This window comes from Buceros rhinoceros, unplaced genomic scaffold (genome assembly GCF_000710305.1).
Source record: "Buceros rhinoceros silvestris isolate BGI_N320 unplaced genomic scaffold, ASM71030v1 scaffold17794, whole genome shotgun sequence".
NCBI lineage: Eukaryota > Metazoa > Chordata > Aves > Bucerotiformes > Bucerotidae > Buceros > Buceros rhinoceros.
In genome coordinates, this window is record NW_010407836.1 from 12,493 (window position 1) to 28,566 (window position 16,074).

Below are 16,074 nucleotides of genomic sequence, written 5' to 3' on the forward strand. Positions count from 1 at the left end.
AAACCACACAAAGAAAACAGCTGCAAGATCTTGGACCATCTAGAATGAGTAATGGTGGGCGCATACAGGGACTTGATTAGAAACAGGGTCACTGGAGGAGCCAGCACAAGAAGTGAGGGCTCCGAATAAAATTTGCAAACGCTGTGTGCTGTTAGTTTTCAGTAGCTCATCCTTTGTACGTGCTTCTCATATTTTGCCAAAAATATGCTTATGTGCCTGACTAGCATATTCTGTATAGTTTTGTATTTATTTGTGATAGACTGTCATAAAGTGTCAAATGTAAAGGTTCAAACCACTGAAAGATTAACTATGTTTTGAAATGTTTTTGTATAAAAGATGTAAAATTATTTGGAAGTCAAAACATATGAAATAATCTCATCACATGAAACTTAAATGTATTTATCAAGGTTTGGGTTGTGCTGACATTTAAAATAAGAATTAAAATACATTTTTAAAAATAAATCCTTTAAAACTTGGTAATATCCTCTGACTCCATCAGTGCAGAAGTTACTGTCTCAGTGTAGTGTTCTGCTGGGTTTGGTTGCTGTTTTGATTGGTGACAGTGCTGAAATCCATGTTTGCATTGTTGTGTGAAGCCCCCAAGATAGAGAGGATGAAATGAAATGGAGAAAGTGCTGAAAACTTCTATTTGCTACCCTGGACAAGGTGCCTCTTGTATTTTTATAATGGGAATGAGCAATAATTGTTTTTTTTTAAATACAATGTCGTAGAAATGAAGTATAACAAAGTACCTTCACATTATGAAAATAAGTTTGTATTTGTTGCTACTGTAATTTGTTTCCTTAACTACAATAAAATTATTTATTGAAGGTTGAGTGTATTTATTTAAAATCTTTTTTTCCCTTTCGTTATCAGTTTAGTAACAGAAACTTGTAAAAGATTAATTTGGGTTTTTTTACCTCATAGTGAAAACTTTCCTGAAAGCATAGGAATGATCTTATCTGGGTTTTGTTTGGTAGTGTTTTTGTTTGTTTGTTTTTTCAAAATACTGCAGTGGACATATGAGACAGTGCGGTACGCCGTGCGATTTCTTTTAACAGCTTGTTCAGTGTCGTAGTAGACAACTACACTGCGTGTGGTGACATTGTCATTGATTAAACTTCTCTCTCCAGAGGCTGCATTTATGATTTTCCATGTAGTACGTAAGTATAAGGTCTGTACTGCACTTCCTTGGGGCTTTTCTTAGACTTCTCTGAGAGAAACTGAAGTAACAGAAGCTATTCTAACTGTTCCCTGGAGGGCTGATTCGGGAAAACAACTCTTCTGTGCCTGAGCCAGCTCTGCCAGACACACCGTTCACTGACCAGTATGCAGTGGTGGCAGAGAGCCGGCTCTGGGCACCCTTGCGCTTCCGTCCCTGGCGCTGGCAATGTGTTGAGCAGGGCTTCACCGGATGTCAGGGGACAGGGAGGGCAGTTTGTACAAATTAGTGAAGCCTTGGATGGCAGAAAAAGGGTAGCAGCAGGAGGAAGAACGATGGCTGCCTACTGGCTCGTGGGCTCCGTTTCCCAGTCGTCTTAGGCTCTTTGCACAAGAGTGAGGTCCTGTCCCTGCAGCACCCTCACCTGAAAGAATGGTTATCAGGTTATCCTCATTTTTAACATCAGCTTTTTAGAAGTGCCATCAGCCTCAGAGCCTTAAAGCAGTGCCATCGTGGTGCAGCTCCTGAAGGCCCCGCAGCAGTGCAGCGGGCGCTGTACCTACAGCCCAGCTCTGGCCTGTGCTGCTTCCTGGGCTGGGAAGGCTGCTGCGACTCCCCCAGGCCCCGTGGACAGGCTGCCGTTTGGTTTCAGGCCAAGACCTCACTGCGCCCAGCACGACCTGTCACTGCATCGCTTTTTTTTTTTTTTTTTTTCTTCCCAACAGTGTGATGGAAGCCATTTGTGACACACGGGGTTGACTCTCATGGCTCTGCCTGGGAGCCTTGCAGACATGCAGGAGCGCGGCAGGACTCCTCAGCCATCAGCAGTCAAAGTCTCACTCCGTGTTCCTTGTGTGACCCAGGCACTGCTACAAGCCGTGCTTGCCTGCTGATAACCATTTTAAAGTACACAAATTAATCAAAATAACCTCCAAATGCATTTTATTCTAGATAAACCCATACAAACACCAACATGTATTTGTCATTTGCACTTTTCATTTTAAACAACAGGTTAACTTCTGTACAACAGGAATTACTTTACACATTAGTAAGATTTCACTTTAAACTAGATGACTGCAAAATAATGCTCTGAAAGCTAGTGTTAGAAAATATGCTGTTTGCTGTAGCAATTTGCCTGTAAACGTGAAAATAAGTTTAAGAGGAGTTTGCTTTCGTTTCTGAGAATGCTGTTGGAATTGTTGGGTTGCCGTAACACAGCTTTAGTCAGGGGTGGTTCTTTTTGTCCCTGAAACAGTGAACGGCTGATACGGAAGGTGTGCCAATGTTTTGTGTGCTGACTCAAACCTACCAAAAGAGCCACAATCACTTAATTATACTTCACATCACTTCATGAGATCCACTTGATGGGTTACAAAGTGCCCAGCATGACTTCGAATGGTTTACTAACAGTGACGCTGTTTAGGAGGCTTGAATGAAAGGCAATAATCCTAGTCCAGGCTGTAGGCTAAAGCTACAGAGCCTGCTTCAACACATAGTCTCTAGAAATCATTAAAAGCTAGTGTAGCAAACAAGCAGTAGTACACATACAGAATAGGACTGATTTTTTGTTTCCTCATCATATAAACACATACAAGTGAAGTTCACAGGATCAGACCCACGCAAACATTATATTTTACAGCTTTTCAAGCAGAAATGTTGGGTTGGTTTCTGGGTTTTCTGCCTGTACAGAAGGTTGCTGTTGAACAAAACTATCACAGTTCATTCAAACGCACTGCCAGCAAACACCTGAAGGGGAACGGAGCTGCTGAGACAGCTAACTGGAAAGAGGCATCAGCTGCCCATGCCCTGCCTTTAATGTTAATTACTGTGCTTTTATTTATTTATTTATTTATTTGATGCTGCTTTAAAATAGTAGGTTAAGAATGATGATAAAAATCAAGCCCTTAAGTATAGGTATTCTAAGCTTGCTACTCAAGCCATGGTCCGCTCCTTTAGGACAGAGGGCAAGACTGGTGAGAGTTGGGGTGCTTTTTTTCTAATTAAAATTAAAACTTACCACAATATATTGTGCCAGGCAGAGAAGAGAACTGCTGAAAGCACTGCAACACTGCAGTGCCGTGTCCTGAACAAAGCCATACATTCCATCAAGTATAAAGTGTAAACGTAATAGCAAGTGTAAGACTTGAATTAAAAAAAAAAAAAAAGCCATCACAGTATGGGTTGGCGGCTGCCCTCTCTGATACGCAAGAGGTACAACTTGTGCAATCACATGGTAGGGAGGGGGCAGACCAGTAGGCAGCGTGTTTTTTGTGTTTGCTTTTTTCCACGTTCACAGGCAGCTTTGCTTCTGCCAACGCGTGGTTAGCATTTGTGGGCACTGGCCAGCCACGTGCCATGGGGTTGTGCCTGGTAGCAGCTGCTGGCAGCCTTTGCAACCAAACCGGCTGGCTTTGGCACGGCTGTACCGCAGCCTCCGGGCTCCCCCAAAGCAGTGGCACACAGTGGGGGTCAATGGTTTGAGTGCTTCGCTGCCTTCGAGCCCTGTGTTGGCATCTCCGGATGGTCACAGCCTCAGCATAGGCTTGCTACACTAACTTGGGCCCATGGTACTCTTGCTGCTGCCAAGGCAGGTGACAGCTCTTCCCTCTTCTGAGGGCAACTGTGCTACGGCTCTTGCCTCCAGTGGTGGATCCTTCCAGAAACATGTGGAAGTGTAGCTCCTTCTCATCAACACCTTACCTCAAACCCGAGGGCAGGCAGTAGCCTCAGTAAGCATCTCTGCGTGACTGACGCAGAGTCCAAGGCATCAAAATATTTCAGCTCTGCAGTGGAGGGCAGGGCTGTGCTGGTGTGGTAGCAGAGACAGAGCCACAGCTGCACTGCATGGTGGCCACTGCACTGGCCATGTCTCAGCTGTGTGACCACACCCCTGCTTTCCAGCTGGGCTCATTTCAGCCACCAATGCAAACGTCATGGATGTCCTCTTTTTAAAAAAGGCCAAGCCCCAAAGAAAAACCCAGCAGGACTAAGGCAGGCAGTTACCCCCTCCCCACCCCCAACTCAAGCTACCATGTCTCTATCAGTTTCTCGTCCAGAGCCAGAGGTTACACCCATCCTCCTGCTACGCATTATTAGTAAACTAACCCTCTTTTGACAAAGCCTTTGTGTGGACAACCTGAAAAAAAAAACATGCTGGCTTTAGATTTGTGAGGCCCTTGTACGTGGATGGCAAGACCGGCCAGGACTGTCAGCGCTGCCGCAAGGGCAATCGAGCCCCTGTGAACAGGTCTGTGCACCCAAGTGCAGCCATTGACAGCTGCTTCATCAAAAGACAACAGTGTGCCGATGCGGAGCACCTGCACGGAGGTTTCACGTGTGAAGCTGCTCACAAGTGTTTCACAGCTTATTTAAGGATGGAAAGGTAGAAATGTAAACACAGGCTGATGCCAGTCTAGCACTTTTCTCCAGAAGCCTCCCCACCCTGCTCAGTGATTGGCTTCACTTTGCACGTGGCATTTCTAACCTATGGCAGGGAAGTCCTGCCATGTGTCATTTGGCCTTCAAGCCTCAGAACCACTTTTTCTGCTAAACACACTTGTCCCAAGTGTCACTTTGGTGCTGGTTTGGTTTTTTTTTTCCCCAAACAGGAACCAGTGTACGTTTGTCTGGGAGGAAGGAAATTGCAACTGACCCGTATTCTGAAGCCAGAGCTTATCCTCACAGTTTGCCAAGGCTGCTGAAAGGATGTGGCGAAACATCAGCTTTCTCTCTTAAGAAAAAAAAGAGCAAACAACTTACTTACAAGGTCACACGGGCAACTCTGAACCTGCAACGTGTTCTGTGCATCTCCTGCAAGGTTGTTTTCAAGTGAGCGGAAAGCTTACCTAGGCAGTATTTTTCAACCAAAAGGTACACGTGTTGAAGTCCCAAAAAACGCTGGCACTGCCAACGCGAGACTCATTTCCGCTTTCGCACGCCCGCGTTTGCGCATCCACCCCTGCCCGTACTTCATTCCCAAACGCGCGTACCACTTGGAACGGTCAGAGTGGAAAAGAGTGTCCGAATGTTTCAAACCCTGTACATGTATATAGTCAGTCAAAACAGTTTGGGGAGCAGCAGCGCTTATTTAAAATCCCCCACAGCCATGCTGTGAGTCAGTGCTCTGCTCAAAGCCATTTGCATTTTTTCTTTTCATCAAATAGGGCTTTTACTTGCTGGAGCTGTTTCTGGACTTCTTCAAACCCCCGTTCTCGCTCGAGTTTGCTGACAATCTGTTAACAATTAGCAAAAAAGAGAATCATCTTTTTAGTGCTTATTTTAGTGGCTGTTTTTTAAAGCCCGCTTTCCTGCATTCCAACAACTACTGGCAGAAAAATCCATCTGAATGCCTGCCTATAGGTAAACATTCTTTTCTGACTTTAACACTTTATTTTGGTAGTTTTCCTTCAAAGTCATTACGATTACAGGATTTGCAACACACGTTCATCTCCTGAAGTGCGAGGCAAGGCCAGCGCTCCAGTTTCACCCTAGAGCAGATTTGCAAAAGGTATTTTACTTCTCTTCCTCCGCCCTTTACACCTAGGACAACAAACCGCCTCTCTTCCTCTAGCTGGCCCACTTGGCACCAGCCCAGGTGATAGGAAGGAGCAATACCGCTCTCTGAAAACCCTTTGCTGGCAACTCTACAAAGCGACTGAGGTCTCGGGCAAACAATGAGGTTTAGCTGCCCCCAGTCAAAAGCCAGAGGGGGAGGAGCAGAGGGAGGGTTTCCCTCTAAGGATGGGGTAAATTGAGCCAGTACTACGTTCAGAAAAGCAAAAATGGCTACTAAGATTAGAAAGCGGTCTGAAGTCTCCCGTGTCAACAATTTTAATGAGCTTACTGAAGTGTAGCGACATCCCAAGCTTCTTTTAAGAAGCAAAGATTTGATGCCGAACCCATGTTAGAGATCAGAAGTGATAAGCTACCCAACAGGTGACTGAGAGCTGGATGATTACAGCAAGTGCTGATGCTGTGCTGCTGGGGATGAAAGAGAGAAAGGTCTGGTTGCTGGGAGACCCAGACAGCCTGCTGGAAGTGGTAAGGAGGCCTTCAGGCAGCACACCCCAGCTGGCTCTATCTGCGTCCCTGCGCAGGCACACGCAGCCTCTGTTAAGGATGCCGAGCAAAATGGAGTGGAGAATCCTATCATAGAAAGCGGAGGGCAGGGATTTTCTTGCAAAGCAGCTTAGAGTGACTGTGACTAAGTGCTTTCAGTTGAGAAAAGATTTCTTTTGTTAGCAGTGGCAGGGACTGGAAGCTATAGCTGCTTTTCTTTAAGAGGAAGACTATTAGAGCAGGGCATAAGAGGCCTATGATGGGAAAGGAGCAGACACCTCTTGCTGTAAGGCTGAGCATGTTCCCCTGAGGTGTTTGCACTGACTGTTAAATCCCTGGTGCTACAGCCTCATCTGATCTCTGAATCTTCAGGGAAATGGAGCGCAGGCACAGGAGCTGTGACAGGCATCAGCAGATACTCTGCACACACAGTAGAACAAGAACTCTAAACTATACAGGAACTTTCTCTAGCCCCCAGGGAGAATTTTTTTGTTCCTGTTTCTGTGGTGACAGATAAGGTGCATTTACAAACCTTCGGCCTGTGACCACTCCGGGGGTGGAGTGGGCTCCAGCTGCCCTGGAGGGCTGCGTTGCTCTGGCTCCATGCAGCTCAGCGGGAGAAGCAGCCTTGGCTGCATCACTGACTGAGCGGCTGGCTCTGGAGTGGCACCCAGTAAAGTCACAGGCCAGGCCAGGCCAGCCCTTGGATACTTTGTCAAGCCCAACTTTCACACCTGAGGTAGCAAGTTAATGTTAAGGGGTTAAGCAGGAACAGCAGACGTGCTTACCTCATCGTAGTACTTCACTATGTATCTGTAGATTTCAACCAAGGCCACTTTCTCGTTAAATTCATTTTCATGTTTCTAAAACAGAAAACAGTTCTGGTCAGATAGTTCTTCTTTTAAAAAACCACATAACATGAAAGCAAATGAAGTTGCCACTTCTCAACCATACCTTAGATTCCTGAGTTAGAAATTCTTCAACTTCTGAAGTGGTCAACGGAGGCAGATCCCTGATGGCTTTATAGTATGCTTTCACCTCCTTCTTGTAGAGCGGAATGTCCTTAGCGTAGAGAAGTTTATTTGTTGGCGCTTCCTTAAAAGAAAATATTTGAAGCCTTGTCAATTTTCACAGCACAGATTTCCTAAGGTTCCACCTCCACATAGTTAATTGCATCTAATTGTGTCTGTTCTCTGTGTGACTCATTTCTCTTTGCAGTGGTTATATGCAAGAATCAAGGTTATGAAAGAAAGATGAAGAACAGCCGCAGGACCTCAGTAATAGCACATTGTGTTTCATGACAGTTGCCATATAATTATTTCTATTGGCAGCAGGAGTGATGAACATTTGTCCCTTAGACATATTTTTCTCTCTTCCTCCTCATCGCTCCCCAGAGCTGAAAGATTGTGAAAGCTGAACCAAAGGGCATGAGGCTGATACCCTGTTTACACACAGGATAGAGCAGTGCCATGGAAAGTTCCCCCAGGGTAACAGGCCAGAGAGCCTTGCTAGAGCTTGTCCTGGCAGAGGACTAAAACACTTTGGTCCCTACTACCACTGTAGTGGGGGTTGGAGAGCATGGAGAGCTGACTGCCAGGCATGCACAGCCACAGGGATTTATTGATTTTTCCTCAGGGCTTCAGCAACAACCCAGGACAGCACTGACCTACCAGGCAGCTTTAGGCTCATCAGAGGAAATGAATGCTGATGTTCATGGTAGGAGCCAAAGCCCCCCTGGAAACCCTGTTTTCAGAATGTGAAAGTCGGGGCTGGTAGTTCCCTGTTAACTGCTCTAGTTTAGATTCTGAGGAATAACTGACACAACCATGCGGTATCTTGTCACTACTGTTTCCACCCTGTGATGAAATGATTTAAATGCTTGTTTCCTAAGTGTCTAAAGACTGTTTTAAAAAAAAGGCTAAAAACCATGAAAGTAACTACATTTTAGTACTAAAAGGCCACAAAGAGCATCTACTGCATTGCAAACACTTATCAGGTTTCAGCATCCCTTTTCAAAAGGCTAATGGGAGCTGTTGTATCAACAGTACTTCACAAGGGCTGTTAAGCACAGAAATCTAACAGACTGAACTCATCTGCAGTTTTCCCATCAAGTAAGTGATCTAATTAGCTTTAATTCATGACACTTCTCTCCTGAAATAAGATAAATACGTACATTATTTGTTATTTACCTTTAAAAGGTGAGCAGTTGTTTCAGATCACATAGGAAATTCATCCATTTTTGTATAAATTTCTTTAGGCTAGAAAACCTCCAGCCTGTTTTTCTTGCTAGTACGAGCCTGAACAAATGCTTCCTGCTTTGGGCCAAAGGAAAATATCCTCGGGGAAAATGCAGCATTTCTGATCCCCAGAGTTCTGGACGCTCTACTAAAGAGCTTTTGAATGTAAGATTTCTGGACTTGTTACTCCAACAAGTAATTTTGCATATGAAAAGGAAGCAGCTAATACATGTGAAAGGAACTGTTTCAAACTTCAGAGATCTTTCCAGTATTCTTACAGCTTCCAGTAGCTTTACTATGTGTGTTTTCTGCATATTGGCACGTGGCAGACAAAATCTGGACCACTTACCAAATGTTAGTACTTTAAAGACCTTTGTTTAAAAATTTTGCAAAACTGCATTAAAATCTTACAATTTCTGCCCTCTTTCACTTACTCTATAAACATGCTGTGCCGAAACTAACAGCAGAGAACTCAAGCAGCCGTTAACTATAAATATGGCACCCCAGTAGCTGTATCTGTCTACTCCAGTGAGTTCTTCAAAGCCTCGTGAGACAGAGCAACAAGGAATGGAAACCCAGCTTAACTAGGCCACTGACAGATTTGCCCCTGAAGTCAGCAGATCCAGGACTTCTTCATCCCCTACATTTTTATACAGTTGAGAAGTTAGCAAAAGACTGGAACGGCAGCATTACCTTCCCCAGTGTCTGTTCTGCTAGAGAAAAGGCATCCATGAAAGCTTGTGCAATTACAGACAAACACCCATCTATATGTGAAGTCTTCTTAATGTCAAAGACAAATTGGGGATTCTTCAGTATGTTCACCCAAAAGCGAAGAGGAAGACTAGACAGAGAAAGAACAAACATCTTTAAAATTAACCACTCAGGTGGTACAACTGCTTTAAAATGGTAGTTTAATTGCTCTGCACTCAAGTAAAGCAGCAGATTTTTGGGCTGCCTAAAAAAGGGATCAGGGAACAAAGGCTACACAACAAAACATCATTCAGTCACCCTTCCATCTTCCAGTAGTGCTCTCAACCTGCAGATACTTCTGAGTGCGAAGTCAGTACACAGACTTAGAAGTCCTGCAAGCTACAGTGGCTTGTGTTGGTATCCAATCGATGTACTAAAATTACTGGGATCCACAAGCCAAACTGCATCTTCAGGCAGACGTGCCAAAATCTTGTATTTCTGACCACAGGTGACCTGTTCCATCAATACAGCAACCTCATTTTCACAGAGCGCACACACTCCTGTGTAGCTCATACAAGCATACCTGTTGGTTTTCCATATATGGACCACATCAGGGTCAGTAATTTTTTTGCTCTCAGCCTGGGCATCCAGAAAGTCAAAAAAGTACTTGATGGCAACAGGTGCTTTATTGTTGGGTAAACTCCAAATGCTCCTGAAGAGCTTTTCGACAACTGAATGAATTGCAACCTGAGAAGTAAGAAAATGATCAATGCTATTATTACACAAGAAAAGAATAGGATTTCTTGTCTCAGAGAGCCGAGCGTGCCCCAAGGTAACCACACAGGGAAACTACAATAAGCTTGTGGCAAATGTCTAGGCCACAGGTTATGGGCACAGAAGACAGTCAATAACAAAAACGAAACTACACATACACCATAATGAGCTGCTCTCTAATGTCACATGTCCTGTCACTTTACTGACAGGAGAATTGTGGTAAACTTTGTGATAAACCGTCCGTGGAACAAATCACTTGTTTCAATAAAGACAATATCAGCTCTTCAGATACTGCTGGCACTGTTGCTTAACGGCATTTGGAACTTGTGACTGGAAGTAAGAGGGAGGTGAGCAGAAGGAGGTGACCGTTTTCTAGGGCACTGGTCTTCGTGATGCCATCTGTGACACGCGTTGAACAGATGTGCTCATCAACACTTCACAGCCAAGTGACTGTGGTGCTTGATCTAGTTCTAGGATAACAGCTTTGGGCTTCATACAAAGACACTAGTATTAGAGACAAGAACTGAAAAAGGGGTATTTCTGATCCAGAAGTGAAGCTGTTTGGCTCGCAAAAGCAATGATGGACTCACTGACATCATCACAGAGTATTCCTAAGTAGAGGCAAACATGGCAGAACACTGTTCTGTGATTTATTCCTCACATGTGTTCTGAAGATCAGTCCAGCCCCATCTTCTCTCAACAAGAAGGATTTAAACGTATCCCAGGGCCTTGATGTGCTACTGGTCAGTTCATTTCATGTGGCAAACTCTGCAACTGTGTCTGTGTGTGTGTGTACAGGTAAGAGAGAGAGGAAGCGAGAGGGGAAGAGAGACCATTGCATGGCGGGATGCAATTTCCTTTAGTGCACAGCACATCATGGGTGGAATTTCACAGCAAAGGATATCACAGCACTGTTATTCAGAGCTATCCTCTTTGGAGAAGGAGATGATTAATTTAAAGCCGTTTAAAAGGAATGTTTCTTAAGAGCCTGATCTTTTTCTTCTGTACTTCAATCTTCCACCATAAGATATTAGTGCTTTACTGCAGCAATTCCTAAGGGCTAATGTTAGTTTCCACAGCTACTGAGAAATGACCAGCCTTCACTCTCATTTTGGGTAGTGTCCCAAATTACTTCAGATCCTGCAACAATCTAATTAAATAACGACTGATAACATTTTTAAATGCAAGAAAGCCACAATCATCATCCCTTCAGGCCTCCTGTATCACACAGCTCTTGGTGTTGTGCGCTGATTGATATTTTAAGTAATATGCTGTAGCAAAGAGTTTTGACTAAGTCAGAAACAAGATGACATTACTGGAGGGAGTGAGCAGGATATAATCCTAAGAAACGTGTATTGTATAAATCCTAAGGACCTTGTTTATAAAATTAATCTAGTTATTTTGGATGCTTGAGGACCCAGAAGATTATTTTCTTTCATGGGCAGTATTTTGTGAAACTCAGGCCCTGGAACTTTCTCTACGCTGGGCAAACTCTCGTAGAGAGCGAGGAGATTGTTGACTGAAAGCTGCTGCTCCAGAAGGGATTGTTCTCGCTCTGTGGACTTAGTGGCAAAACTCACTTTCTATAAGATCAATAACTACGTTTTTTCTTTAACCTGAGAAAAAAGATTGTGCTTACTGAGGAGACAGAGTGCAAGTAACAGACAATTTTAGAACTCTAGCATTAGAAAACCTGAAACGTGTCCGACTGTGCAAATGCTCATAATCCATAGTTAGAACAATGATTTTTACACGCTACATTTTTATTTAACATTCGATACACATGCAGGAAGTCTGCGCAATTTCTGCTTTAATTGCTATTTCTGTTGTGCCAAACTGGCCAAGCCTGACATCAGCCCTCCCCCCAAACAAGGTCTTTACAGTTTACCTTGGTTGACAGAAGCTTTGTCAGATACATTTCTTTCACTTTGAATTTTTGCTTTCCTTTGTGACCTGCTCCTTTCACATCTTTGTTTGCTTCGGAGTCCGGTAAAATCTGTCATGAAGAGATCAAAGAGATTAGACAGATACAAATACAGCTCAGTATGAAATCTAGCACTTAACAGTGCAATGCCTGAACTCACCAAATGACAGTGTTCATCCGAGTAGTCCACATCTAAACAAGAGAAAGCAGAGAGGAAACAGGCATTAGTGAAACGCACAGCTACAAGCTTGTGAATTCTGCTGGGCTCTGGGCTGTGCACCAGCAGGCATCCAGGATGCTGAGCAAGCAGGCTCTGCATGGTGCTTTCCTGTCTGCAGTGTGAGGGAAGCCTCGGAGAAATGCACAGGGCCTGGCTCACCTCCCCAGTGCCAACCTGTACCTCGGACCACTAAGCTAGGCATCATCATCTGTTGCTGGGGTAAGCTGGCAGCAAATTGTAGCTCCTCTGAAAGGAGGACAACAGTCAGCAGATGAGATGATTGCATTGGTTTAGTGTCTAAGAGTAGTCAGTGCAGGTGGGCTGAGGTCAGGCTTGAAAGCAATGGCTGAGAACAGACGACACTGTTCTGAGGCCAAGAAAACAAGGAAAATTCCAAACCTGCCATTTTCTGTTATGCCTGTATTCGGGCAGTGCACCACTATGTCCACCACTGCACAACAGTAGGCACTGAAGCAGAGCACGTTCCCTGCTGGTCTCACCAGACAGCACTCTGTGTCGCCTGGGCTTCCCTGCCCTGCTTTCCTGTGAGTCTGTATCTTTGAGCATTCATTTGCCAAGGACTGTAAGTCCTTCTGCCCCTCTTTCCTTTGCCTTATTCCCTCCTCCTAGGCCCCCTGTGCCTGCCAGAGGCCCAGAGCCAGGGTAATATGGCTCTCCACTTCACTCAGCTATACCAAAGTGCCAATTTTTCTGACCTGTTGACCAAGATACAACCTGTCATAGATCAGCTCTCTGCCTTCTCAGCTCATTCTCCACAAAAGATCAAATAGGTTGCAGTTCCTTTGTTACCTGATCGGCTATTTGCCTTCTTTTTAAAGACTTTTATGGTTGCTCCATTTGAAATCTGAAAGCAAAAACAAACATATCATGCTGAAACGAAAGCAAAGTTTCATTTGCTCTGTCCTTAAGTCCTGGCAGCACAGGAGCATGCCAGCCTGCTTTGTTCTCACTGTGGTGTGCACAGCTCCCAGCAGGCAGCCAGGGCTGGACTTTCAGGCACAAGCAGCAGCTGCAGTTTGTCAACCTTACCTGGCAGCTCTTCCAACAAATTTCCCTTTAAGACCTTTCCCTTTTGTTGATTTTTCTGGTTCTGCCTCTATCTGACCATTTTAGTTTTCATGTACTGCTTTGTGCTGCTTCCTCCACTCATCTTTTTACAGATTGTCCAGGCTGAATTCTCTGGCTCCAAAGCAGTAGAGTCTTGCAGGAAGGTGAGGCAGGGAGGAGAACACAGGGATGATTTATCTTCTGGACCTCTTTCTTCCAACTCAGTCCATTCCTCCCATGCCCTGCGGAGTGGCCATGTTGAGGGTGGTCTAGGCTGGTGCCCCCAAGAACAATTTTCAAACTGAGTAAAATATGCCTCGTGGACCATAAGGTCAAGATCCATATCTAGCTACCTTGGGATTTCTAGGAAAAAATCTATCCCCCTCCTTCCCTGAATTTATAGTGCTGCCAGGATCGTAACTATTATCTTTAAAAGAAACTGGCAAGTCATTCTTTTATTGTCAAAGAGGAACTCAAAAACGGCTCCCACTGAGAACTACAGTACTTCTGTGCTGTCAAATGTCAGGTCTTGCCAAGTGCTAGTGTACTTCTCTCTGTAATTACAAAAACAACTGGCCAGTTCTAGGAAGGGATCCCTGCCAAAATAATTTAAGTGTTTTTTAAACCTTGGCAGCCAGCCTGGTGCGTGAAACATTAAGATACTCTAAGAAAAGCTGTGTCTTGCGCCAAAGAAATCTGCACTTACACTTGCTTCTGGAAAGTAAATGTAATCTATTTTAGAAGTATGATTTTTTTGCAGGGTTTCCATTTATCATACAGTGTTTCAAAGCTCTTTTGGGTAACACACAGCACTTTAAAACCACACTAGAAGGGATCCTCTAAGGATTGCTTACGAGGTGACACAAACACACAGGGAGTCCTCCTACGTGGCCCTGAAGACAGGTAAACAGGAACAGAGCTACCCAGCAGCTTACTCCCTCTTAAAAAGGTCTGAGCAATACACTGCCTCCACTCCCTCCCCAAGAAGCAGGAGAACAGCTCAATGCTGAAATGTTTTGGCTCCTGTCCTGAGGGAGATGGGCAGAGCTGGGAGATCCATGCTTCCCTCCAGGAACCCCAGGCATTGGTGCAGTGCAGCCATAATTCAAGCCCTCACTTCAGGTTTTATTTGTGGCACAAATGAGGGTTTTAGCACTGAGTGGAATATGCTTTCCCTCATTTACCATGACTGCAGCAGCCACATTTGCTGTTCTTTCCAGTGTGATCCAATTAAAAAATAAAATAAACAAAACCTTCTTTTTGTGTCCTGCTGCCTAAATCACTTTTCATGGTGGGCTGCTCCCATGGGCATCTCAAAACATCTTTATTTTGTCAGATTTACTGAGGGGGACAAGCAGGGAGATCTGTTCACATCTACACAGCATGGGAGTACAGCTACTTTGCAAAACAGAAGACGTAATAGTGTGGCTCTACGCCTCTTCCTTGTTCTCTGGGCCTCCTGTCCTCCCTATAATCCAGTTCTTGTTGGTGAGCTCCCTGGATCACACATTCAGATTTGCCTCTGGGGCTGTGCCTGCACCTGGAATGTGTGATGCTGCCACAGGCTGAGAAATTGGAGATCTGTGACTGGGCAGCAGACCTGAAAGCGGTTGTCTATATCTCTCTATTGCATAGGAAACAGGACATCATGATAATCAGCAAATTTCTTGTCAAGGCTTGCGGTTATTCTCATGCAAACAACAGTGCAAACCTCATAAATAATCACATCGACAACCCTATTAGGAGCAAAAAAATAGAGCAAAAGGAGCACCCAACCCAGAGACATGTGAAAGTCTAGTAAGAGTTCAGTAGATTTTTTCCCCTTCAGAAACACCACACAAAAATGCAAACATCCTCTACTTGTGCATTTTAAAACCCAGTGTAGAAACCAAGTCTGCTTTTTCAGGAGTGAATGGTGATACTGGGATTTTTACAACACAAGCCTCATGCTCCAGTATCTTTAAAAGATTTGACATTACTTCCCAGTTTCAAAAATCTGGTTACTTCTTAGCACTTAAGGCTGACAAACAAAAAGAAAAATTCAGGCTTGCCATAAAAGTAGCAAGAGAGCACTGTTGAAATTTAAGATGGAATTCCTCAGGCAATGTTATTATCCTCCCACTGTGTATGAAATGTTCCTTTTTCTTGCTAACTAGACACCTTTACATTCCTTTTTGCATTAATAAGTACACAAGAACATAAACTAGATATGCTAATGGATGGTACTTGCCACTAAGTTTCTGCCTAAAATATACATTATTTTGTTAGCGTCAGAAAAAGTGAACTAAAACATCTAACAGAGTTACCCAGCACAATTTCCATATGGCAGCTGCTAAGCTATAATTAGCGTAGTTACAGCACTGCAAAAAATAAAAAACCCTCCAATCTAACTTGCATCTGCCTGCAGAAACCTCAGACAAAAACAAGGGCTGGGACAAACACACCCAGGGATGACAGTGACCAATTGGAGCAGGCTCGTTTGCCATGAGGTACAGCACCCACGAGCAACAGCACGCTGTGAGCCGAGGAAGTGCAAAAAGCTGCCAGGTAAAATCAGGGAGCATTTGCAATAGCTGCCTCTAGTAAAGAGGGCAGGTACTATCACATTAGACAAAAGTTCAAACATCTGATCAGATTCAAATCTCTGTTGACCTTTGCTGCACAGACTCTGACTGCGACACTACAATGTCCTAATTTGTACAAAATCTTTACAAGTAGAGTGGAGGAAGTCCCATGTTACAATCTATAATCAAGATTGAAGAGACGCACAGGAAAAGCTGTATTTAAGACACTGCAGGGTAACTCGGGACATCTGGGTGCACTGCTGCCTCCCCAGGAGGCAAGGAGAGCAATGCCTACGGACATCTGTAAAGTGAGTCCAAATAAGCTTGCTCCAGATCTGAGGAGCCTTGTGCTCCACTCAAGCTACAAACATTCCTGC

General features: G+C 44.3%; 1 protein-coding gene across 1 annotated transcript in view; it reads right to left on the reverse strand.

Annotated features, from left to right (window-relative positions):
* Positions 1-5,227: 5,227 nt before the first annotated feature.
* Positions 5,228-16,074, reverse strand: part of PLXNC1 (plexin C1) — a 47,242-nt gene continuing 36,395 nt past the window's right edge. Inside the window, exons 16-23 of the mRNA XM_010134654.1 lie at positions 12,876-12,930; positions 12,006-12,037; positions 11,810-11,917; positions 9,731-9,894; positions 9,151-9,298; positions 7,175-7,315; positions 7,009-7,083; positions 5,228-5,394 (exon numbers count right to left, since the gene is read on the reverse strand). Coding sequence (XP_010132956.1) covers positions 5,290-5,394; positions 7,009-7,083; positions 7,175-7,315; positions 9,151-9,298; positions 9,731-9,894; positions 11,810-11,917; positions 12,006-12,037; positions 12,876-12,930 — 828 coding nt within the window. The 3' untranslated portion in view covers positions 5,228-5,289. The remainder of the gene's footprint in view (positions 5,395-7,008; positions 7,084-7,174; positions 7,316-9,150; positions 9,299-9,730; positions 9,895-11,809; positions 11,918-12,005; positions 12,038-12,875; positions 12,931-16,074) is intronic.